Genomic DNA, 25914 nt, shown 5'->3' with positions numbered 1-25914 from the left:
CAGATATCTAGCTATTGCAACCAGGAACACAGTTGTCTGTGTTGGAAATGACGCCTAGAATTCAACAAAACTGCTTTAACCTCAGGCTGATGTTGGCCTTTAAAAAAAGAGGTGATGCTGTGATGAGATGATATGATGATTAAACAGCTTTTCAGAGGTGAGTGTAAAATCTGCTTCACCCCGCCTTGGGAAGCTGACAATCTTAATTAAACAAAAAAAAAAAAAAAAAAAAAAAAAAGCCTGGCCGTCAGTGGAAAGTTCAGTTGGAATAACAGTCTACATGCTAATGGCTCCTGTACCCTCATTAGAGTACAGCTCTATGGGGAAATGTGTTTTTGTCACGTAAATGTACAAATTTGAAGATACTGAATATCTAAAAAAAATATGAGCAGCTGCACGTCTACAAACTTACCCCTAGAAGCTTTAATCTGTCATTTTGAGAGGACAAAGTCAACAGCACCACCACCTACTACTGTATGTGTAGCCTGTTTGAAAACTAGGTGTGTATAACATGGAATATGGGTGTTCAATTTTACATATCATTTAGCCAAATTATTGCAAGGTTAGACAACATGAGAACAATCAATGATGTTCATGACGCAGAAAGTTCATGACCATTCGTAGATTATATGTGTAGGTCCAGGATTTGGAGAAACCTACGGCGCTTTCAACCGGAAGACACAGATTGTCGAAAAAGTGCAAACCACAACATATCACCGGTCTGACACATTAACTTCATTCACAGTGCACATCCAATCACCTTGTCCAGTTAAGTGTAGAAGCCTTACAGGTGACGCAACACACCCTGTGGCAGCCGTGTTGAAAGTGTTCCGTTATTGATGACAGATTATCATGGATTATTTTTCAAAAATGTCGGCATGTTAGCCATTAAAACCTCGGCAGGGCTGTCACTTTTTAATTTCAAATGTCAAATTCCATTTTAATTTGAGAAAAATTAAATATTGATCTGAAAGGATCTTTCCTATTTTAATATTCACAGTCTACATAAGCACAACAGGTCGTGCGTGGCACTCTCGTGAAAAGCGTTCATAAAATCCGATCTATTGCGTGCCCTGTTAATACAAAATGCAGGAAACTAGAGAGTCCCGCGGACGGATAATCATCATGACATAAACCCATCGGAGTAGAAATGTCCGGAAGCATTTTGGAATTCACACCATACATGAAAAAAAATGTTGGTGAAGGTGAGGCTGTTTTCGGCCTTTCAAAAACTGCCTGCAATTTTACTATTGAACGAACAAATCCGAAGTCATATGTTAGCTTGTTACTCAAGTGAGGCACGGCGGAGTCACGGCGAATGCAGGGAACATCAATTCGTCAACGTATTTTACGATTACGCTACGTAGAATGACTTCAAAACTATTACGGGACAGTTTTTATCTATTAAAACTTGACTTTCGTTTTAGAAAATGGCAGCCTAAAACTACAGCGAGTACTAGCAAATTTATCTTTCAGAAACTACCGCTGCCAGCGGATGTTAGAATTTTTTATTCTGACTCTAAATTAGCTTGTTAACTAGTTATCTATCTGAACGTTTAATATAATTATTTTTGAGTAGAGACTAGAGTTAAGAAAGAGACAGTTTACTGTAACCAGTTAAACAGTAACCTACATTATGAAACAGAAATTACACTGCCCCCTTTCCCTTGAAACAACGAGAGGCTCTTTTTCTTTGACCTATTGTTGGATACTATACTCGCTCGCCAGTTTATTAGGTCCACCTAACTAAAACGAATGCAGTCTAATACGACACTCCTGCAATAAATCCTCCTTCATGAAGCTTATAATGTTGAGCTTTTGTTGAAGGGGGCACTGATTCAACTGTATGATCGTTTTGGAGGCTGCAATTTGTGGTGATGTCGAACTGTACTTTATTATACAAAGAGGTGTGTCAGTCGTTTCTCCTACCCTCATTGATTTGAATGGGGTGGACAAAATAATAGGAACACCTCTCAACATAACGCAGTGCAGTTTAACAGCACCGCAGACTACATCCTCCAGAATGATCATCCACTTGAATCGGCAGCTCTTTAACAATGTTCTGTTTTTTTCAACAAAAACAGATTGCAGGACTGTTGCATTAGATGGCATTAGTTTCAGCTAGGCGTTCCTAATAAACTGACAACTGAATGTACATTTAGCCATCATGTGCACCTAGCCACTTTCAAAGTGGACCCCATTGGTGCCAGTAATAGTTTACTGGAGAGTTTTGATGCCACTAAAAAGCCACTATATCCTTAACTGTTTCTTATAGATAGAGAAAGTCACCAACAAGTTTTGTTTTTTGTTTGTTTTTTTTTTGCTCTATAGTGCTGTACAATTTTCAGAGGGAGCAGATTCCTTCAACTTGAAGACAGTAAAATTGCAGAGCAGATAAATATTGACTTGTGCCTGCTTCAGTCAATCTTCCAGGTATTGCTATGACAAACTGTCCGTTTCAGTCAGTCTTCGCCTATGTCTGCCCCTAATGTCACATCACAGAATTGGAAAAAAAAAAAGAGGGAAAAAAAATCTTCTCCCTGATCTCCCTCGTCACATTATAATTTTCACCCTACAGCGCCTGTAAAAATTGAGTGGAAATCCAGCTACAGTGTTTGTTGAGTAGGCAGGACTGTTTCCCAAAACCATCATATGACCAACCTGCCAACCAGCAGGTACCTTTGGTTCTAAAACGCTCTTGAATCAGTTACCACATTTCACACCTGCCACAGTTCCAAACCACAGCATCAAATAAGGCTGTTTTCTTTCTTACTGGTTTCATGTTCGTGACCCTAATGAGGAAAAGGAGAGGGTCTCTCCTGGTTTACATGGTTTTGGGATTTGGTCCAAGGCAAAATTGTTTAGCTTGGCTCAGGATATGACCGCCCACCTTCCCAAACCCGTCCCACATCAGAATCCCTAATACAGTTAAATTGAATAATCTGCAGTGAAGAACTATCATAGTTTATGGTAAGCCCTTAACCTGAATTAATTCTAATGACACTTCAGATTCCAAGCTATAACTGTTAATGTGTTTTACTGTCCTGACCCTGGATTTCAGAGTCCTAGGGGGTCTGCTAAGAATAGTTCTTCTTCATTCTTTACAATTGAAATAGGGTTATTTTAAAAACAGGCTCATTTTTTCTGCTTTTAAAACCTGATATCAATCAAACCAATTCCTATTCCCTACAAAGGAACAACTTCATTGTACTCGTTCCTCCCTCCTCTAGCTCCCACCAACATCAACGCTCCCTCCAGTCCAGCCATGTTAGACCCTAGTCCTGCGTAGCCCTTCGGTCCCTCTCCGGCCAGATCCGGGCACATCATGGCATCATGGGAAGACACAATAATCCCACTTCTTGTAGAGCTGGAGGTGGTGCTCTCCTCCTCTCTCCTCTGTTGCTCTGGTGTTGGCGCAGGTGCTCTGATCCCGCTACTTCCAGCACCCACAGTACCTCCCGTACCAACGCCTCCACCTCGCCTTTTAGGTGGTGGACCCCAGAGGAAGGCATGGGCAGGCCTGTAGTGCTGGCGGGCATAGCGAAGCAGGCGTCTGCGCGTGGCTGGGAGGCGGATGGTGTAGACGTAGTACTCCAGGGCACTGTGCTGCATGTTTGGAAGGATGTTGTGGCACAGCGACTCCTCCAGAAAGAGGCGAACCAACGGGGCCTTGAAGGCCTCATAGCCCAATTCACCCAGTGACTTCAGGATGCGAGTGATCCGCAGGTAGTTGTGCTGGGACCTTTAAAGAACATAACAGGAGAAGCAAATGAAAGAGGGAGAAAACTCAGATAGATCATCATAAATTGTGTCGACAGAAACTCTAGCAAAAAATATCTGTTGACTTTTTTTTTCACAAAAAATTAGACCAAAGACTATGATGAAAATTGTACGAGCATGACAGCGTGCCACTTATAATGTGGTAAGCTAATGTAATATTATCATGGGCTGTGGATATGGATGCAATGTTAATGGTAGGAATGAGTACAGGATCAAAGTAGGCTGTCAACTATCTTCCTATTTCTGTTCACAAAATGACAACTACTGCATTCCTCTTTATGTTTTAGCTGCTTGTTTATTCTGTTTGTTCTATTACCGAAGAGCAAAGCTGTATAAACAGGTAAACAGTGCCTTTTCAGCTAACCTCACAATGGATGAGATTGTCTCCTGTAACCATGGTAACCGTTCACATAAGAGATAAAAAACTTAAACATGCACGGCAAAAATGCCACTAAAGTGTCTAATTTCTCTTAAAAAACTACACCAAGCCATCTTTAGTTTTTGTTGACTACTAGTTTTGTTGACTTTAGTCCTTTGACTACTAGTCAAAGGACTAAAATGTGAATAAACTAATAAACATACAAGCAAAAGACTACATTAGTCATGGTGTTGCAGTCAACAGTCTTTGACAATACAGAGCCTTATTTATTAAGAATGGTTTGTTTCTGATAGTTTTTAGGCCTGAGAGAAATCTAGAGACCACGGGGCACCAGATGCAGAGGTCTTTATGAATACTTGATGAGAAAGGAAAAAAACTGCATTGAGCATCTGTTCTATGGTGGACTTTTTGATGTTTTTCATGTGGTTGGGATAATGGCAACAATTGGAAACAGATGCAAAGGTTTAGAGGAGGTTTGTGACTTGGTAATAGCCCAAGACCTTGCTGGGTTAAAGGAGAAAAACATACTTAACAAGCACGCCCCCCAATCTTCTAATATTCAGGTGGGTCATTGGCAACGCAATGAGTTCTCTCAGACCATGAAACCATCAAAACGGAGTGTGATGGAAAAAAAAAATCACTGTTTAAATGACCATTTAACCATCTGTTTGTTGACTTAAAACATGTTGTTACACATTTGGCTGCTGATAGAGGAACAATTAAGTTGCATGTGATTTAGAGTAATTGCCTTCCTAAAGGACACAAAAGCAGCAATTGGTAACCGAGCGATAAATTCACACAAATCTGGCTGGAATTTTATACCCCTAAGCTGCTGCATCGTGTGTTTATGTGTGTATGCTTACTCATTAAGGTGCTGGAAGCGCTCCTGCCAATTGGAAGCCCGAGCAACATTTCCGCTCTTATCCAGCAGTTTGATGCCATAGAAGTCCAACATCAGGGAATAGGCCGCCAGGAATCTCCGCTTAGCTTCACGAGTGCTTTGGAATTCCTGACAGGATTCAATACGGAACATCAGAAACCGACAGACGGGTGCAGCGCCATCTTTCTGCTTGGCATGCATTTCGGGTGACCAGATGATAATCATATGGAGTATAAGGACATAGAATCTTTATAAATGACCTCTTTTTTCACCCAAACCACATCCACATTTGCTCAGAGACACATTGCCAATCACCAACAATGAAGTGTAAATTAATTTGAGAACCAATTCACATAACCACAGAAAAATGAAGAGCCAAAACTGTCATTGTAGATGCTGGTTTTGTCCCTTTTGAGGGAGCTGGGTAACAGCTTTATACAAGGAATGTACCAACTTTGTTGAATGCAACATTCAACCATGGTAAGCACTTACGCAATGAGGAAATGCCTACAAATCAGACAGGCAGTAGGCAGCTCAGACTCACACTATGTAGAGTGTTTATGTATATACATTATGTTTACTTGTGTGTGTCATACTTTGATCTCATCCTGAGTCAGTTCATGTGCGTAGAAGTTGAGCCCTTGTTCTCGTAATGGGAACAGCCTGCCACACAGAAAAAGGAATTAAACAAAAAAAAAAACAAGATAAATTAAAAACAATTTTTTTGATCATGATGATGAAGACACTTTTGTTAACTCATAATAGTTATAGTGACGTGTCCTTTCACAACAGTTGCTATTGCTTTCCACCAGAAAGTTAAGAAGTGTTGTAGTGTTACAAGGGAAACATACTGTTTGAAAATACCAATATGGTATGTAAGCTAAGCAGCCAAACAGGGTTATGCTAGATTAAAATAACATTCTGGTTTTACATTCTCCTTATCTTACTGATAATACCAGTTTTTTTTTTTCCACGTCTTCTACAGGGATCATCAGACGGTGAGGTTGTTGCCTGTTTTGGCCTGGGTCACGCCATTTTAGCCTCAGTGTGTTAGCACCCTATGATGTATGTAAATATCTATAGTATTTTTAGCGCACAATTGAGACTCTTTTTCACAAGATTCCTAGTTTAAAACGAGTCAGCTGGAAATATCAGAAAGTCAACTGGAGACTGCATTTTCAACTAACTCACGGACCTAACGTTAGCTTAATTAGCTGGCTAGCTAAACGGGACGGGGCTTAGGCAACGGCCAAATTCAAATCCATTCTCATTCCATCCCATATCTACATGCAGGAGGTACAGCTGATAAAAGTCACTTCAATTCCGGTGACTTATGCTTGACAACTACAGTAGATGGAAAGAGGAGACATCGACATGTCAGTTAGTACGGCCTCTACCATGCAATTAACGTTCCAGTCAATTACAAGGAGTTGATGCAGTCGCACGTAAGGTATATGAACGTCAAAATAGGCAGCTGAAATGTCTCACCACTGAATGTAAGTGTGATTGTGCTCCAGTTTGTCATAGTCGCCTCTCCACTTAGACAGAATCTCCTCTATATAGATACCTGAGAAGAGACAGAGCTAATTAGCTGCCACGCACATTGTATTGAGTGTGTGTGTGTGTGTGTGTCTGCAAGAGAGAAAGAGCGAGAGAGAGAGAGAGAGAGCATGTTAAAACATTGGATCAGTCCTGTAATTTACTAGTCTTTCCCAGTCAAACACAACCTTAAGCCATACTGGACTGACTCAAACCAAAGCAAACATCTCTTCTCTCCAAAGCGGCAGAGGGTCTGCATGCATAACGTATGTATGGCTGTGTGCGCGTGTGTATGCATGTGTGTGTGTGTGTGTGTGTGTGTGTGTGTGTGTGTTTGTGTGTTTGTGTGTTTGTGTGTGTGAGCTCACCGTCAGGTACTAGAGGGATCTTGTTCAGGTAGAAGCGCAGGTTACGGTACTCATTGGGTTGCCGGGACCTTTTGTAGTTCTACGCACAGGCGCACACAAAGATGAAAGAGATCACACATGGTGTCTACTTTGTATGTGTGTGTTTGAGAAAGCAACCGTGTGCACTTTGGTGCCACATTCTTGGGTATCAATGGCACCACAATGGCATAACCTTTTGTCTCTGCGTGAGTCTGTGTGTATGCATGTACCGGGTAGCTGTGACGGTACTTGTAGAGGTCCCTGGCAGCATAGAAACTCCTCTTCATCTTTGGAGCAGACTCTGGGGAGTCAGTCAGCTGAGAGGAGCAAGAGAGAAAGAAAGACAGAAAGAAATTTAAAAAAAAAAATGAAAGCAAGGAAGGAAAAAGAGAAGAAAAGAAGAGAGTAATATAAGACTGTGCAGTGCGCGTCTGAAATAAAAACAACTCGTGTTTGAACAGATGCAGGGTAGGGCTCATCTGCCATTCAGCCGAATTAAAAGCAGCGACTTTGCTTTTGAGGTCGAGGGTTTTCATCATCCATTTCTCTCCAGCAAAGGAGGGCAATTCACATCAGCGCTGCCGTGCAATCACTACGAAAGGATTCTAGAAACTAGAATTGGTTCTCAAATAAAATCGGGGTCATCCTAGCTTCCATTGGTCAGAGGGGCTTGCAGTGTTACGCTAGGCCTAATCCAGCTGTATCTAAATATACTTAACTATACTGAATACAGCCTCTGAACCATGCCAAAAACCATCATGCTACCAAATTCATATGCGACCTTGCGCTATATATTGTATGTGTCTGCAAACTGAATCCTACGTTTTGAGAAATCCCCTCCACAGAAATGCAATTTCTTTTTGTAATTTGAATAAATCTAAAAAAGAGTGATCCCGGACCTCCCTTAGGATTTTAGCGCTATATAAATAAAACTGACTTGACTTGATGCACTGAATTACAGTTGTTCAAATGGTCCTGTTCCAACCTGCTGGTTTTAATCTTCTGACACCGTGTGCAGTTGTCTAACAACAGCCCTCCAGCCAACTGTTGCGATAATTCAGGGCACAGGGATCATAATCATGAGTCTGTCCTTCATATAATATTTGATTTCCTTCATAAACCGGCAGGCAGACATTGCAACTTCATTTGGAAAAGGTAATATTGGGAATAACCAACTATGGTTAATAATTAACTAACAAAATTAGGTGTACATATTGTACTCTATAATGCCATGTCAGCAGGGGTTATAATGGCACAGGACACCATACATTACGAGTGTAAAATAGGTCTTTAATGCATTTAAAATTTTGTGTGGTTGTATAAAACACCAAGCAACCATCTATGTAAGCTCATCTCAAATTTGAAAACGATTTTGCAGTTGTTTCACTTTCAGCTGCCTCTTGAAGTGTACCTCGGGAAAAGCTCGTAACTGGATGACGACTGTATTTCAATTCAGCGCCGATTGGTGGATTAAATGCCACAAGTATCTCAGCGACTCAGGAAAGTTGACGCCGTACGTGCATATCCCTGCCTACGTCCAAGGTTGCACGAAATTGGCATATTTTTGAATGAAGTCTGGCCTAAGCCGCATGCGCTCCCCAGGAAGGCAGGTTCGGAGAAGCCCGACTCGGTTGCCCTTTCTGCGTCCTGGCCTTGTCAATATTGTGCGCTGCCGGTGGCGTACGATGCCGCACCGTGCGTCCCGCCCCCCTCCCCCTACTGTGTCACCACATGCGGTCCCGCGTAGCCCGCGCTCTACCTGCGGAGACGTGTCTCCGGCGGCCCGGTCGCTCTCCGCCGGACTGACGGAGTCGGAGATGCCGCTGTCATCCTCAGCCGCCGGCTCTTCGCTCTCCGAGTCCGACCCCCACGTCGAGTCGCATTCCTCAACGGTGCTCGGCTCCTTGAAACGCAAGCTGCCCAACAGATTTCCCATTTAAAAATCATGCAACACCTGCTCTTCTCTATTATCCTCTTCTTCACAATTACTACATCATTTTTTCCCTGCAGCCTCGTTTTGTGCTTGGCTGGGCGCCGGGCTCGCGGTGCCCTCGGAGCGGAGCTTTTAAATGGCAGGAGAGGGGAATTTCCAGATCGGCAGCGATGATGCGCGCTTCGGTATGGGGGGTGGTTGGTGCCAACGAGCGGCAGGAAGAGGCGTTAAAGCTACATAACGTGCATTCTGAACCGAGTAAGTGTTAGCTGCCTTGATGGCTGTGAGAAATATCATCAGTTGAACTGTTATTTGGTAGATTGTGTATGTCGCCACTAAACATATGCAATTTATTGATACAGCCGTAGCTGTGAGCAATTATCATTCGATAAAATGTGGCCATTTCTTATTCTAGTGAATCAGTTTATTGTAGCTGAAGCTGGTGTTTTTTGTCACTTTGTCGCCCCCAGCACAATTTTCCCATTCAGTCACTTGTGTTGTAAAACGAAGCTGCTGTGCTCTATCTTTTGGAGCAGCTCGTATGACTGTAGGACTCAGTGATTGCGTCCACCGCTCCTGGCCAAGGTCAGGGTTAACACGGCCCTGTGGCACCCTGATCCACATGGATGTGTTTCTCTGTCGTGATAGTTTTTACCACATGTTTCTGGTAACTGCAGATGATTTGCCCAGCGGACGAAACATAAACACATGGACAGAAAGGCTGTGTTCCGAGTGCCTTAACTGCATTTTATGAAAATATTGAAAAACAGCATGTGCAACCAAAATTTTAAATTAATTTACAACAGCATTTCTAAACCAAGCCACTATCTTATTCTTTGTGTTATTTTCCCCAAATAATTCATACAGAATGCATGTTGTATACCGCTGTCTGTCCCTCTAAGGCACTGATCCAATTAGTAGCCGTTATTTCAGTGTCGCTGACGGAGCCCCTGCTTTCTCCTCAACATGCCGCCGTGTGGCATTAATCACCCCTCATACCGAGCCCCTGTAGCGGCAGCATCAGGACCAGAGCTGCGTCACGTGACACAGGGACAGGAGTAGGTTAACACCATGTCACTTCATGCACGGAGGGAAACAAAAATCTAGGAATTCATATGTAATTTTCAGACATACAGTATTCCTTCATTGACATGGCAAAAAAAAAAAAAAAGGAATTGTCAGTAAAAGTCAAATGTACTTTATTACTTAAGTGAGATACCGACCTTGTGTTATAGCAGTGGCTATTAGCACCTTCTGTGCAAAAAAAATTACAATGTATTTCAGGGTTTGACATAATTTGCCATTAGAACACAGACCTACAGATCGCTTTGATGAAATAGTCGGTATAAAGAGTTGGGGATTTCCCACTAAATGGCTGGGCTTGGGTTTCACACTTGCACCTATTCTTTTTTCTCATGACACTTATTATCCTCGTTGGAAAATATCTTGCAAATGCACGGTTCATTTGCCATCTTTTTGCGATTCCAAATTGGGACTTCCCATGAAAGTATGGCGGAAAAGCTAGGCGATAAAATGGTCTGTTGTTATTCTTAGTTACTCTCAGTTTGTAATTTTCACTTCAGAAAAAAACAGAGGTTTAGTTCAGTCTACTAAACGCAGGTCTTTTACTTGTAATTGTGTATTCTTACATTGTGGTATTGGTACTTTTACTTCAGTAAATTATCTAAGTACTTCTTCCACCACTGGTATTTACGTTGCCCTTAATATCATCGTAATTTTTTAGTTTACAGTTGAGGTGCCCAGTTCCACTGGGATTTCACCAATAGTTACAAAGAACTTCACTGCAAATAATATTACTTTCAACCTTGAAACGCACAGATGGATCCAACCCTAGTAGGCATTTTTGGTTTGGTTAAGCATGTAGGTCAGCCAGACAGCATAATTTTTCGAACCATAAATCAGTTATTGTTAATAGTAGAAATCCCACAGTCAGATGACTACTATTATCAACTCATCTTTATTACAGGTACAAACGAATCTTTTTGCAACTATTTTAGACAGGATGTTTACAAGTAAGCAATAGCAACAGGGGTTGAAAACATTTGCTCCTCTCATTTTTGTAAACAGGTGTGAGCAGAACCAAATCTAAGGATTTCGGAACAACCTGTGAAAGTATCGGCATATCATCGAAATATGAGCCACGTGAGCCATATCCCACAGCACAAACTAATTGAAGGGACTTCACTGCTGAATTTTTTTCATTGACATACTCTTATTTACCTTATAGCTTTATATCCCATACACCTTTATTGCTTCAATATTGTGTCAATCACAAAGGAGCTTTCTGCTAGTAAGCATTTTTTTGTATTCAGTCCAACCTGCTTCCTCTAATGTGTTCCAGCTACACTATACCAGACCCTGTATTTGGGTAAATAATGGCCCTCGTGCTGTATAGTGATAATATACACTCACACTGGGCTGCAACTAACCATCGTTATTATTAACTAATTAATTAATTAAGCTGCGCTAATCAATATTTCTATTAGAACACTGGTTGAAATGACTGTGTGTAATGTGAAAGGGGTTGGTGGAGCATCTAGCAGCTAAAGGCCAAGATATATTTCTCAAAATGGAGCAAAGAGGAGAGTGAATGCTGGGCTTAAATTCATCTGGCAGCTAGAAACATGCCTCCAAATGAATGCCATAGTTGCTCAGTGTCTGCTGGATGTGCAAATGGGGAGCTGTTTGCCAACAAATTAGCCATACGAACTTTACAAGGCCATAATATATCAAGTTTGTGTGCAAGATTGAGCTTGTTATGGAATTTTGCCTCTAAAACACACAGAGAAACAACCAAAAAAAGAAAAAAGAAATTCACGACATGAGGATTTTCAGATATTTCACATATAAATGTCATGCATTATGTACTAACATGTATTTCACACCGAATATCACATGTGAAACACTATATCACATTTGATAAATACACATAAAGGTACATGTGGTCCTGGAACATTTCACATGTGAAATTGATTGAATACATCAAATAAAATACTATGTTAAGTGCTGTTTGTAAGTGGATATACAATAATATAATTATTGATAAATAAATAATATAAAGTAATTACGTTATCAATTACAATGATTTTTCACGGAAATGGTTTACTGCGCATCTGCAAATGTCTTTGTTAGAAAGAGAGAAGAAATTGTACCGTTTCAAGGTTGAAAGGATGATACACTGAAAAGGTTGCATCTGTGGCCTACTGAGCTGAGGTGTTATAAGAGATTAGTTAAAAGCATACCTGCTAAAAACAACTTCATAGATGAGTGTGGAGGGCCAGATTTCTGGGAGAAGATGTGTGATTCAGCCTCTGAGAGTGTATGGCTTTTTTTTTTTTTTTCTCCTTTCTGCTGTACTTACCATATATTCACCAATAGGTAGCAGTGTTTTCAATATAATACTGTCAGGCTGTCTCATTGCCTGCCTCTTTTCAGACTGACAAAAGCCATGTCCCCAACTAGGAAAAGGCTGATTTTTGGCTCAGTGTTTATGGTATGGGTTAGGTTAAGTTTCCAGGAAATTAATGCAAGTCTTTGTCATGTCCCCAAAAGTAGGGTCCACATGTGTTTGTGTGTGTGTGTGTGTGTGTGTGTGTTTGTGTTCATGAATGTAGGTATTTATGCATATGGGTAGATAACCGCGAGAGGGGGAGGAGGAAGTGGAAGAGATTTAGAAGGTATAGAGATACCCTCATGCACGTGCATACAGACATATACACAACAGGCTCTAGCTGTAGCAGCCAGCGTAGAAGGAGCATGCAACGTGCTTGCACCAGGAAAAAGCCTCCAGGTTGAATGGGCAGCTCAATATTCCCTGCCTACTGAGCAGTTTGTATGTGTGTGCGTGTGTGTGCGTGTGTGTGCGTGTGCGTGTGTGTGTGTGTGTGTGTGTGTGTGTGTGTGTGTGTGTGTGTGTGTGTGTGTTTCTCTGTGTGTACAATATTATACGGTATGTGCATTAAAAGCTGTTGTGTTTCTCCAGGAAATAACTTGGTTGTGTCGCTGCCATCAACAGCATGTTAGCTACCTAAGATGATACTGATACTGAAGGAGTGACATTCCTATTTACCAATACCTGCTAGTATGTCGCCCATGAAAAAATGCTGAAGAGCCCTGCTATAAGCAGTAAGCAGTAAGTGTTCTCTTTGTGATTGTAAAAAAGGGGTGAGCAAGTGAAAAGATGGCAAGGTGGAGAATAGATTCGAGGACGGACAGTTTTCTTTTCTGTTATGTTCAGGTATATCTAAATGCAATGGGGACACAATTTACACACTGAAACTGGTCATCTTTGAATCTTTGAGGTGTTTTTTGTTTTTTCGCCCTATCTTTGGTCGCAGCGATTCCCATAAATCCCCTGCCAGTCAAAAAGTGTCCAGTCCAGCAATTTGACATCTGTAACCCTTGATTTTCTGTTGGTTTTTTTTTTGGAAGCTATAACTGCTCAAGCTAGTGTGTGTGTGTGTGTGTGTGTGTGTGTGTGTGTGTGTGTGTGTGTGTGTGTGTGTGTGTGTGTGTGTGTGTGTGTGTTTACACGTGAGAGATTAGGGGGCAATCGTTGTTGCAGATGGCATAAACTCAAACCCACAACTACAGTCCACAAACGGTAGAAGACTGAATTGTGTGAAATTTGAGAATATTATCTTAAATTTTGCAATTTTGGGCATATTTTAATTAACAGTATCTTATGTGTCTTAATAGTAAACCTACAAAGCACTCTGTCTATAATCTGCAGTGTTTGGTCCATAACCCACTCTATTAATATTAAAATCGAGCATTAATCATGAATAACTCCCTTCAGACGGATTTTGAATTTTAACAGAATACTGTTTCCTCCAAAAGCTGCAAATTAAACATAAGTATGGGCCACTGATGATGAATTGAAAATCGAATCCACATTCTTAGAGAATTAAACATGATGAAAGAAAACCATACATTTTTCTAGGTTTGTATGTTAAACCTTTTTTAGCAAGACGAAAACCTAACATATAGGAAGTATATAGGAAATGCTTAAATTATTCTTAAAGAAGAAGAACAGAGAAGATACAGTGGTAAATAGGTAGCCAATACATCACTGTAACTTCCTGTTCTTGTAATAGTTTAGTTATTTCATTATGTCCTTAGATGTTCTCAAATGACTCACACTGAAGGGCACTGGGTGCCCTCTCGACTTCAATGGTGCTGCAGTGCTGCTGTTTGTCTTGCTGGCAGAGATAAAACCTGGGGATTCACCCAGAGAGGGGACTAAGTCGTTGCCAGCACGGGGGACTCCTGTGACATTGCTGCCCGCTGTGTGCAGCTACCTCGGACAGGGCTGCTGTTATCTAAGGAGGAAGTTTAGAGAGGGACTGAGGCTGTAACATCAACCCTCGATATAGAACGCTAGCAACTTTGACATTATCCTAACTGCCCCATTCTTTTTACATTATTCCAAGCAATCTGAAAGCCAGTATTTGTCCACTAATGGCGTATGAGACATCAGGACATCAGACAAGGTGTTTACACAGGTGTTCAGCAGATCACATTAGTTCTGGGTCAAAAAGATCAAACAGCACACTCATTCTCCAGACTCCACAGTCTGCAAGTGTGCGTACTGTTTCAAATAAACCAGCCTCCCACTCTGGGTGGACAGCAGCTCTTCTACAGCCCAGCTAGTTGCGTTGTTCATCCGCCCACGCATCCACAGGCAAAACACATGTAAGCTTATGCAACTCGAAAAACGGCTTCTGTCATACATTAACCTATGGGCACACCCTGTGACACATGCATCATTTGTTTCAAGAGCTATTGTAAATTCCATTCTATCTTCTAATCAAGAAGAAAATCTAGTTGTAGTCCTTTTAGTTAAAGGAGAGAGACTGACACTGTAGAATACAGTGTTAAAGTAAATCACACACTGATTAAACTAAATGTCCCCTTGAGAGTGTCTCAGGGATGAGGACAAATGCAGAGAAGGTGATAATTTAAGGGTCTTAATTATGGAACCCCAAAGTGTTCATTATTCAATAAATAAAAAAAAACATAAATGTATCAATAAATAGTGTAAATATCAACTAACAAGAAGAAATTATTAAAACTCAAGTCATTATGATGAAATGTCAGTTTCTTATTGTAACAGTGTCAGTTTCATTGGATATTTTATTTCACTGGGAATCATTTTTTTTTTCATTTTAGAAATACTCTTATTCAAAAGTTTTGATTTCAACACACTTTTATTACCTGTGAAGTTGACATATTTTATTTCTTAGTTTTTCATGACAGTTGTGTTGTCAACACCTTCTCTCCTTTAAGTCAATCACACACACCCTTTCTTTTTTAAGATAAGAAGTTCAAGTTCAAGAAGTTTAAGATAAGAAGCTTCTATAAACAAACACAGTACATAGAACCAATAATTATACACCTATAGATTTTAGAAATTATTTTAAAAATGTTCTCCCTCTTACTGGCTGAGCCAATTTTTCGAGCTTTAATTATAGAAAGCCGCAGATCTGATGCCAAATCTGGGCTAGCCTCCATTCCATTAGCTTCCATAACTCAACGCAAACTCTCATTCAGCATTTATTTTATTGGTCTTTGTGAAAAACACAAAACATGTATCTTGGGACTTCTTTCCATAACCTAAGACAAATTGCCAACCATCAGAGCACAGGCTACGAAACGTTCTTGTGCACAGATAACAATCTGAGGACGTGGTTTATAAACCATGCGCACGGATTTGTAAACCAAGAGTACAGATGTACCCACGGCTTTTTTTTTTTCAGCTGACCGTAAGGGGGCTCTATAAATTAGCACCTGTTAGCTAAGGCAACCGCAACGTCAAAATAATTCTGTATCAACCCCAAAGTGTTCATTATTCAATAAATAAAAAAAGACATAAATGTATCAATAAATAGTGTAAATATCAACTAACAAGAAGAAATTATTAAAACTCAAGTCATTATGATGAAATGTCAGTTTCTTATTGTAACAGTGTCAGTTTCATTGGATATTTTATTTCACTGGGAATCATTTTTTTTTCATTTTAGAAATACTCTTATTCAAAAGTTTTGATTTCAACACACTTTTATTACCTGTGAAGTTGACATATTTTATTTCTTAGTTTTTCATGACAGTTGTGTTGTCAACACCTTCTCTCCTTTAAGTCAATCACACACACCCTTTCTTTTTTAAGATAAGAAGTTCAAGTTCAAGAAGTTTAAGATAAGAAGCTTCTATAAACAAACACAGTACATAGAACCAATAATTATACACCTATAGCTTTTAGAAATTATTTTAAAAATGTTCTCCCTCTTACTGGCTGAGCCAATTTTTCGAGCTTTAATTATAGAAAGCCGCAGATCTGATGCCAAATCTGGGCTAGCCTCCATTCCATTAGCTTCCATAACTCAACGCAAACTCTCATTCAGCATTTATTTTATTGGTCTTTGTGAAAAACACAAAACATGTTTCTTGGGACTTCTTTCCATAATCTAAGACAAATTGCCAACCATCAGAGCACAGGCTACGAAACGTTCTTGTGCACAGATAACAATCTGAGGACGTGGTTTATAAACCATGCGCACGGATTTGTAAACCAAGAGTACAGATGTACCCACGGCTTTTTTTTTTTTCAGCTGACCGTAAGGGGGCTCTATAAATTAGCACCTGTTAGCTAAGGCAACCGCAACGTCAAAATAATTCTGTATCAACTCTCTAGCTGCCACTGTGAATAAACACAGTACACAGACACAGAAACTAACATCTCCTTTTATTTATTCATCCTAACAAGGCTGCACAAGCTACAAGGACAAAGTTGCTAATTAGCTAGGTGGGTTTGTGAGCATGGTTTGCAAATCTGTGAGCACGGATTACAAACTCTACAATAGTAAATCTCTTCTCTACAAATCCGAGAGCACAGTTCGTAGAGTAGAGATGTACACATGGCTCTTTTTTTTTTCTAAGCTGACCCCAGAGGGGCTCCGCACTAACTGGCTATTGCCGGTAGCATTTACTGTATATTGAACACTTTGGGACTCCATACTTAAATTAAGGTATTAAATTAAATAAACTGAACTTTGGGCAAGGAAATAATAATACAAATAAAAATTACAAATACTATATACTCAAGGTCCATTTTCAGGTCCTTGATTTTTCCTTTTTTAACTGTATCACATAGTCCTCATTAGTGGATGGGCTTGGCTCAGTTGTCATGGAGGTGAATCTGTTAACATGTGAGTTCAGTAGCTGTTTTGATTTCATCCATATCACTTTGAGGACTTCTCGTCAGTGTTAGTTTCAAAGTTAAAGCTGTTCTAATCAGTATTTTTATTATTAACAAGGGATCAAATGACTATGAGGAATGTGAAAAGGTTTGTTTTATGCAACTATAGAATTGTATCACTCAACTCTGCAGTGCCCCTCAGCTCTGCTGAGCATTTCAGCTCATTGTTTTGATATTACAGCCAATAAAACCTTATTGTTTTGGTTCAATGTACGTAACAAAATACGTATATATGTTAGTATGGAGTGTAAATGGCAGCCTCTCCTTGATGAAATAGGTTAAATAAGTAAGCATGAGTTGTTCTTATTGTAAAATTACATTTTCATGGTCCAGATCATACTGTACTTTTACATAGGTTTAACTCGTAACTATTTGACGCTGACGACCACAGGATTGATGTCTTTGGGACTACAGTGTAAGTAGCGAAAGAGAAAGCTTGAGAGTTTGCTCTAGTGGAAAACACCTGAACCATTATCATGATGCAGAAATCACAATCTGATTGTCACAATCTGAGAGTGGTGCGTGAAGTCATTTAGGATTAACAAATAAGCAATCAGCGAAGATTACAGCTCATGAAAAAAAATCACTCTGCTTCGGCAAATTACGATATGTAGCTGATCTCAAGTCAGCTGTGTGTGTGAAGCACTGCTGAAAAACTGTGTCCCTCCCAATGAATAATGGTTTTAAAATCTTTCAACATCCATTTGAGATTCACTTCTAACTCTTTGATGTCGCACCCAAACACATTTTGTCGAAATTTAACTTCTATTTTCTAATACCCTGGAGCTTTTAAGTAGCAGTGCACTAGCAGCTAATCACTCGCCGGCAGTCTGGCTCATGGCTAATGACTAAGCTAAGTGTCAGTGCAACAGATGCAGCTGCTGTCTATAATGACCTGTTTACACACACTAAAGGCTACAGGCATGAATGTTGCCCATGATAAATCCTAAATCCACAATGGCTAGAAAATAATCTGGTGGCAAATGAACCCCAGCCAAAAGCCCAAAAATCAACCTAATAATCGATCAAGTACCACAAGTAAAAAGACTAAGGGTTCCAGTTTAAAAATAACAATCACAGCAGTTTTTAAAAAGTAGCAAGGTGATGAAACTGATCATTTATATTTCCCATGCCAATCATCACATAGTGTGCAGCTGAAACAGAAGGTACTGATGGTGCTTGACAAATTTTTCAATATTTTTGCAAATGGAAGAAAACAACCTTTTGGTTTCATATTTGAATTAGACTATAGATCTGGTGACGTTTTTCAGCTCAGGCAGAATGTCAGTCGTCAGAGTGAAGGTGGCTGTAAGCTCTCAGTGCTCTGGTAGACAGTGAAACATACGATGTAATGTAATGTATGCAGCGGTGTGCACTGACTTTTTCAGGGCTAGAAAACCAAAAAGGGGAACCAGATGACTGTCTGGAGGAATTCCACTTCCTCTCTAATATCTTCTTAGGTAAACACAGTATCATTTATAGCCTTCTTCTTGGCCAGGTACATTTCAAAAGGGAACTTTTGCAATAAGTAGCCACCACCATGGCCAAAAGTTTTAGAGAATGTGGAGACTGTCCTCCCAAGAAAAAAACACAGCATCAGTTATTTCAGCAAATGCCCAAAAACATCAACGCCAAAAACCAAATGTTTTTTATTATTATTATTACTATATTATTACCATGGCGATGAAGGTCCCCTCACCATAACAAAGTAGTAATGTAATTTTAACCAGCACCCTGATGTTTTCCTAAACCTAACCAAGTTGTTTTTGTGTCTAAACCAGGTTTGTGTCTGTCTCAGTCAGTCATGATTGTTGCTGCTTTGTTTGTGTCAAAAAGGCTTGCTTCTCTTTGCCCTAATTCGTATTTTCTGGCACGAATAATGGACGAAACTATTATGCAGTCTCTTCAGTTATTGAGTCATTTAGTGTGACTCAATAACTGACACAAGTAATGATTACTTAAGACTTGACCTGGAAAGAACAAAAAAGACGTGGAACTTGACATTGACGTTAACACCATTGATTCAGACCTTAACTCAGACTTTAGCCATCGGACCTGGAATGACTTGTTATCCAACCAAATTATTCTTATATTATGAAACAATGTACAATGAATAAACTATTCCTTTTGCATACAACAGATAAACTTTGAATCTAACCCACAGCAGACAAGGATATCGCACAAGCAATAGAGTAATGTGTTCGACAGTAACTACAAATTTTAGAAAGCATTCCCTATCACTTTAAATTTACCATACTAACTGTTTCCCTGTTTAACAATAAATCGCCATTAAATTTAGTGAAAGGTGTGTGATGACTTGTCTAGGACTCATATTGCAAAGTTTAGGACTTGGTATTGACTTGGGAGTGGACTCGGGACTTAATAGCCTACACTTACTTGTGACTTGCAAACCACTGACTTTGTCCCGCCTCTGCCATTACCTGATATAGTGGTGAGTGAGTAACCCAGCTTTAGGACTGTTTTTTTGATACTACCACTAGGAGTTGTTAAAGTCAGAAATGTTCAAATCCTATAAATTGGGGATTTAAATAATTTTGTTTTTTGGATCAACTAATAGTACCTACAGTGTATGTCAGTTCTATTATTTATAACAATACAACCACACAGCCCCATAACATACACAGTGTTTTTTTGTCTCGTATGCAAAAAAAAAAACCACAGCCAAATGCATCACACTGAATGTGTGACTAAAAAATTTTTTAAAATATTCCTGTATAACTCATCATTCACTTGTCAAACTCCAACATGTAATTAATATTGTATGTATTCACTTGTCTCTTGTCACGCTAAAGAGACTTTCCTGTCCTGTGTCGACAACACGCTGACAGAGTTATAGCCATCAAAGTCACTACAAAGTACAGCGCGAGATAGAACATCTTTTTCCGATTCCGGTCCTGTGTTAGACACACACACAAAAAGCTAGGAGTAGGATGTGTAGGATGGTACAGGGTGTATAGTGTTTCTCGATTTGTACTTCATGCACACTACTGTGTAGTCTGTGAGATAAAATCAAGAAGGGGTGAGATTTGGTCACCCTCATATGCATATGCAAGGCCTAGATACTGTATGTACACTATAAAGGCTCCTGACGCACATTCTGTCAATGTCAGTCACGCACACTGATGTCCTCACAGCTGCTGATGAAGTCTTTCAGCATGGGTATTAACTGACTGCTGTGTGTGTCTGTTTTCCCAACCTCTGCACTGTAATGTCTCCTCAGACTGCTCTGTTTTCTCAAACAAATCAGCTTAGATTGCTTCAGCGCTCTCAGAGAGCGAGAACAAGAAAGGGAGATTAATACCAAATGAAATAAGAAAAGAGAGGGAGTGAGGTGGATGGGAGGAGGGGGAAAAGACGAGCCAAAAAAGGCACAAGGAGGAGGAGGAAAAAAAGGGACAAAGAGAGAGAAAGAGAGACACTGGGAAGACAGAGAGAGAAAGTCTTTATTGCATTTTCATCCAGTCAGTCTGACTGGATGGAAGCACAAAAACACAGTTATTTGGAGATTTGATTTTAGAAGCAGAGAATAAATTCAGTACACTGCCAGCATCTGCCATTCTACAGAAGAAGCAATTTTACCCTTTGTGGCCTTTCTCACAGTCTAATATTGTTCATCTTTCACTCAAATGGGCAAAGGTATTATTATAACCAGAAACTCATCTATGTCAAACCCGTCAATGTATTTTGTTGAGTGACAATCATTAAAATCTACACTGATTCAGTGTGATGAAACCTCAAAAAAGGCTCAAAAGAGTCAACGTTATGACATAATTGAATTGCACTGTTAGAAACTGTTCTAGTTTGATTTTCATATATAGAACTATGTTCTAAATACTTCCGAAGCAGCTGATGAACTATAACACCAACAGTAGGTCAACAGATATTTTAATGAGGGTTCGATGTTTAGTAGTGTCCATGAAGCAGTGTGACAGATAACATATTAACTGTATCGGTAATAATAATCCTTGCTGCATCACACTGCTTCCCCCGTCTGTCTCCTATAACTCTGTCTTTTGTTTGTCTTCGTAGTCTCAATGGCATAAATGTGGCATGCGGATAATGGCGCACTCATGTTGTTGTGCTCAGTTTAGTTAAACACACTAAAGCTATTTTATATCAAGTGTTATAAGAAATATCTACTGTTTATTTTAATTCATTAAACAAAAACACTAATAGTTTGTACAGTAATTTACTAAACTACAAAACAAGTATGAATGGCACATTCATTACATTACATTTATTAACCAGCATTAAGTTTCAGTATTACTTCTCATTTTCTGTCTGTATGTTCTGTCTTACTGGTTCTTTCTTGAGACTGTTTACTGCACGGCTTCAGCACCTCAATGCGAAGGTGGGGTGGTTGAGCAACATTTTTGTCATTTCTAAGCTTTTTAAGCCTCAATAGTAAATAAAATGTAGCGATGTAGCATTTGAGTACACTAGCCTGCAACTTAGTGAGGCTCCCTACCATACATGTTACTTGATTTTGAAAGTAGCTTCACTACCTGACCGCTACTGGGAAATTGCATGTAGCACCTACAGTGCATCCCAACACTGATAATGGTGGTGTTATAGCTGCACAACTAGGCATGTTCTCTCTCACTGCCATTATCAGCTTGGCAAAAAAAATGTTAAAAGTGTTCCTGCCCCACAGAGATTACAGATGAACACATCATAGGCTGTAGCTCATGCCCTTTTTGTAATACATATGAGAATTGGATTTGGCATTAAAAAGGATCTCAATAAATACCTGGCAATGACTAAAATCAAATGGCTGCCACATGAATGTGAAAAAGTGCTCAGACTCCACACACCTGACAATACATGGAAAGTGTTATACACAAGTCATGTCACCTCGTCTAGCTGACACATTACCACATTTTAAATAATTTTGTTTTTTGGATCAACTAATAGTACCTACAGTGTATGTCAGTTCTATTATTTATAACAATACAACCACACAGCCCCATAACATACACAGTGTTTTTTTGTCTCGTATGCAAAAAAAAACTCATCATTCACTTGTCAAACTCCAACATGTAATTAATATTGTATGTATTCACTTGTCTCTTGTCACGCTAAAGAGACTTTCCTGTCCTGTGTCGACAACATGCTGACAGAGTTATAGCCATCAAAGTCACTACAAAGTACAGCGCGAGATAGAACATCTTTTTCCGATTCCGGTCCTGTGTTCATACTGTAACATTATTGTGATACAAGATAGATATTGCCTGAACTGCTGCAGCCTTTCTTGTACTGTAGAGTGACATTTGCTCATTCATGCGGAATAGGTGGCTACCAGAAGCTTTGCGGCAGTGACCGCTCGCCAGGCTTTTGGTGAACTGCTGCACCTGGCAAGCTAACCATTTGCTCAGTAGCAATAGCTCCTTGAACTCCTCTCTTTTTTCTTTCAACTGTTATGTTTGCTTTCCCCTAGTATTTCGTTCGCCATTGCACACCATTTTGTTCCATAAAAAAGTTATTAAAAGAGGGAAATAAAGCTCTCTGAGCTAACAAGCTTGCTAATTGTCAGTTAGCAAACTCATTATCTCTTTAAACTAGCTGGATCACTAATGGAACTTTAAGTTCACACAGTTTATTAACAAGAGTATTTGTACCATTGACTTCTACTATAGCTTCCTCCATTTTGAACTCTCCGTTTCTCCATCCGCTCAAAAGGTCACTGTTTGTGATTGATTAATGGTGCCAATTCATGTCAAAGTTCACCAAAGATGGATATTGTCCAAATTATTTCTGTCTCCTCCAGCAGATCCTCTGGTCGTGGCAATTTCTTTAAAATGAATTGACTTTACTGTGAAATTTTGCCATTTTTGGTGTGTCAAAGTCTTTAAAGGAAAACTATGTAGAATTACAAATTTGTTTTTCTTTTTTCGTAGCTCTGGCCATCATTTCTGTTGGTTAGCATATAATAGTGTAATTTTTGAGATCTCAGAAAGGATACTTATTGCTAAACACAGGTTCAACGGGGCAATAAATAAGAAGTCAGACAATCATACGTGATGTTAACAAGCCAAGAGTTTAGCCAGATATTCTGCCACTCTATTGGGAGGTAAAACTGTGAGTATACCTGTGTCGCAGCTAATAATCAAAACATGTTGCTTTGCTTTGCTTTGCATCTTTGTGAAATAAATCTTGATAGCCTTGCTTGTGTGATTTTTTTTTTTTTAAATTGTTTCCAAATTACACATATTTAAGTTTTTCCTGACTTTTCTCTTGAGTTATGCATACTCCCCCTGCAAAATGTCTTTATGCCCCCTAAGATTGTCCAGCCTAATAATTTGATTGAGTTATTTAGTCAGTTTGGCAATTCTATGTACCTGTAGAATCTGCAAATGATGCCAAGGAACAAACATAAGTTTGCTGCGGAAAAACAGGGTAAGATGATATATTTCTCCATTATTGTTTTATTATTTCATTAGATACAGTAAACACAGGGCCCGTTGTTTCTTGTAGTACACATGGTCCAATGTAAAGAAATTAAATATTAGAGTCAGTTATAGCACTTTTATGTATGACATTCGAAAGTGATTTTGATGCAAACCATTTATCTTTCAGTATTGGGAGCTAAGAATTTAGTCAAATACATTTTAAATCTAGTCTTATTGTTTTCTTCTGTATTTAAAAGAATGTAAGGAATCAGGAGTCTGACCAATTTAACATCTAACAGTTTTATACTCGTGACGTTTTAGTGCTGATACCATTAAATATCAAGCGGCATCTTTGACTTTTCATCCCAGTGCAGAATGTATCAAGTCACCTACCGAACTGCAAAAATGCTGGACAGAAACTTATTTCTATGCTAATGGTGTTGACAAATGTGTTGTGATCAGGTTGCCATTTTTGAATTGCACCCCCTGAATTGAATTGTACTGTGAATTATCATATAATTGCATTTTCAGCTATGATTTATATGCGCATCAGGGCCAGTGTACTCCAGTTAGTTGGTCATGGCATTTCTGTAGCAGGCCTGACTCCAAACACTACTGGACGTTTTTCCACCGGGAAAACATCAGTCTTTACCCTGCCCCCTTTCCTCCTCCCTCTTTCTGCTTTTTTTCTTCCATCATTCGTTTCTTTCTCTCTCATCCCATCTTACTTGTTTTCATTCATTCATTCTTTGCCTTTTTCTTCAGTTTCCCTGTGGGCGGTACTTTTACTCGCTCCTTTGTCCTTTCCGTCCTCCATCATCTAGCTCTGCTATATTTGAAGGGATGACAGTGAGGTACCCTCAGGGTTATACGGTAGTTCTGCCTCCTTTTAGCACTCATGCTCATACACACAGGCACATACATACACATGTGAACACTCACATCTTCCCTGTCATTGGTTTCTCTTCTTCCCAGCACTTGGCATTGACACATTCTCTCTCCATCTCTTTGTCTATATGCTTCAGTGTATCACCCAGCCTGCTTACAGTTATTAAATTGTATTGGTACTGCACTGTATGTGCCAAAGCCTATATCTACATGTTTCAATTTCACAATTTTTATACCAACTTCCCTATCACAAAGCAAAAGGGTAATTGATTAAAAAGAAAAGAAAAAAAAAAAAAAAAAAACATCCACACACTTTTCTCCATAAGGGTGTAATGATTGTGCATCTGTTTTGATATTTTTTCATTTACCAAACAGCTTAAAATGATTCAGTGTTTCTCCAAGAATTACATTCATAACGAGATGAAACGCCACTGAAAAGTCTCCATCGAAAATTAGGGTAAAAATTGTCATTTCAATGATACATAACACAGCCCTTTCACTGACATTCATAGCTCAACTGTATTTTAATTAGTTCCGGGTGAGGGCATCCCAAAGACAATGTGGTATTGACGAGTTGTTAAATAAATATATCAAATTGCATTGTATACCAATGTGAGAGGTTCGAGGATTCCTGTGGCTGTACAGTCCCTCAGTGTGCCTGAGTCTGATAGCAGTGTGGATTCTCCTCTGTAGACCTGGTTTTACGTCTCTCCATCCTCAAGCACCACTCTGCCACTAGCAGGCAAGGCCTCAGTCATCTTCGTCATTGTGCGTCACCGCACTGCCTTTCCCTCCATCTCCAGATCCAACCTTACACTGGTGACAGGCAGCTGACTCAAGTCTGCGTCAAGGGTAATTTTGCGGATAATCATCCAGGTTAACTTGACCAGCCTGTTTACTGGCAATGCTTTTAATACCTGCGAAGCAGAGAGCTGGACCAGGACTTGTGAATGTCTTGAATGGGTGAAAGAATGATTGACTGGATTTACCTGAAAATGAATTTGAATTTTTTTTTCTTTTTAACTGCATCTACTCTTATCAAACCCAGAAAAAGTGCTCAGATATTGCTGAGAAAAAAGTGGAGTTTAGCTGTACAAACATTTCTAAGAGCTGCTCTGGAGGCAGAAATGGAAAAACACTTGGCTGATAAACCTCCACAGCTTTTTCAGAGCACAGGACAGAGGCATAAGTTTGCAAACAGTCAGACATAAATTGCAAATGAATTTACAGCAAGTTTGAACTGCATTGATCCACATTTTCAATGTTAGGATAGAGTGTGTTGTACATTGTACAGATTGTAAAGCCCTTTAAGGCAGTTTTGTAATAGGGACAGAGTGAAGCATTTCAAAGCTACAGAACAGGATGCACTTAAAAATACTTGTTTGTGTGTGAGTGTTGGTGATTTCTTGTCGCCCCAGTTTTCCCAGTGTTACTGTTATTA

At 39.6% G+C, this 25914-nt stretch overlaps 1 protein-coding gene across 1 annotated transcript; it reads right to left on the bottom strand.

Annotated features, from left to right (window-relative positions):
* Positions 1–253: 253 nt before the first annotated feature.
* On the bottom strand, positions 254–8900 carry ogfrl1 (opioid growth factor receptor-like 1). Its single transcript, XM_040139461.1, has 7 exons — positions 8724–8900; positions 7195–7281; positions 6947–7025; positions 6528–6606; positions 5636–5702; positions 5023–5168; positions 254–3742 (listed from the first exon to the last, which is right to left on the bottom strand). The coding sequence occupies exons 1-7, from the start codon at positions 8898–8900 to the stop codon at positions 3187–3189; spliced, it is 1191 nt and encodes a 396-aa protein (XP_039995395.1). The 3' UTR covers positions 254–3186.
* Between the last annotated feature and the right edge of the window lie 17014 nt (positions 8901–25914).

Source organism: Xiphias gladius, chromosome 11 (assembly GCF_016859285.1).
Source record: "Xiphias gladius isolate SHS-SW01 ecotype Sanya breed wild chromosome 11, ASM1685928v1, whole genome shotgun sequence".
Classification (NCBI taxonomy): domain Eukaryota; kingdom Metazoa; phylum Chordata; class Actinopteri; order Istiophoriformes; family Xiphiidae; genus Xiphias; species Xiphias gladius.
The sequence above is the reverse complement of the archived record's forward strand: the minus strand, read 5'-3'. Positions and strand labels throughout refer to the sequence as shown.

What these genes read in the sequence shown, in the direction of transcription:
- ogfrl1 (XM_040139461.1), bottom strand. Translation starts at nt 8,900, where the DNA reads ATGGGAAATCTGTTGGGCAGCTTGCGTTTCAAGGAGCCGAGCACCGTT. An exon ending in CCGGAGACACGTCTCCGCAG is followed by an intron (nt 7,282 to 8,723) that starts GTAGAGCGCGGG and finishes TGCTCCTCTCAG; the next exon opens with CTGACTGACTCCCCAGAGTC. An exon ending in CGCTTCCAGCACCTTAATGA is followed by an intron (nt 3,743 to 5,022) that starts GTAAGCATACAC and finishes TGTTCTTTAAAG; the next exon opens with GTCCCAGCACAACTACCTGC.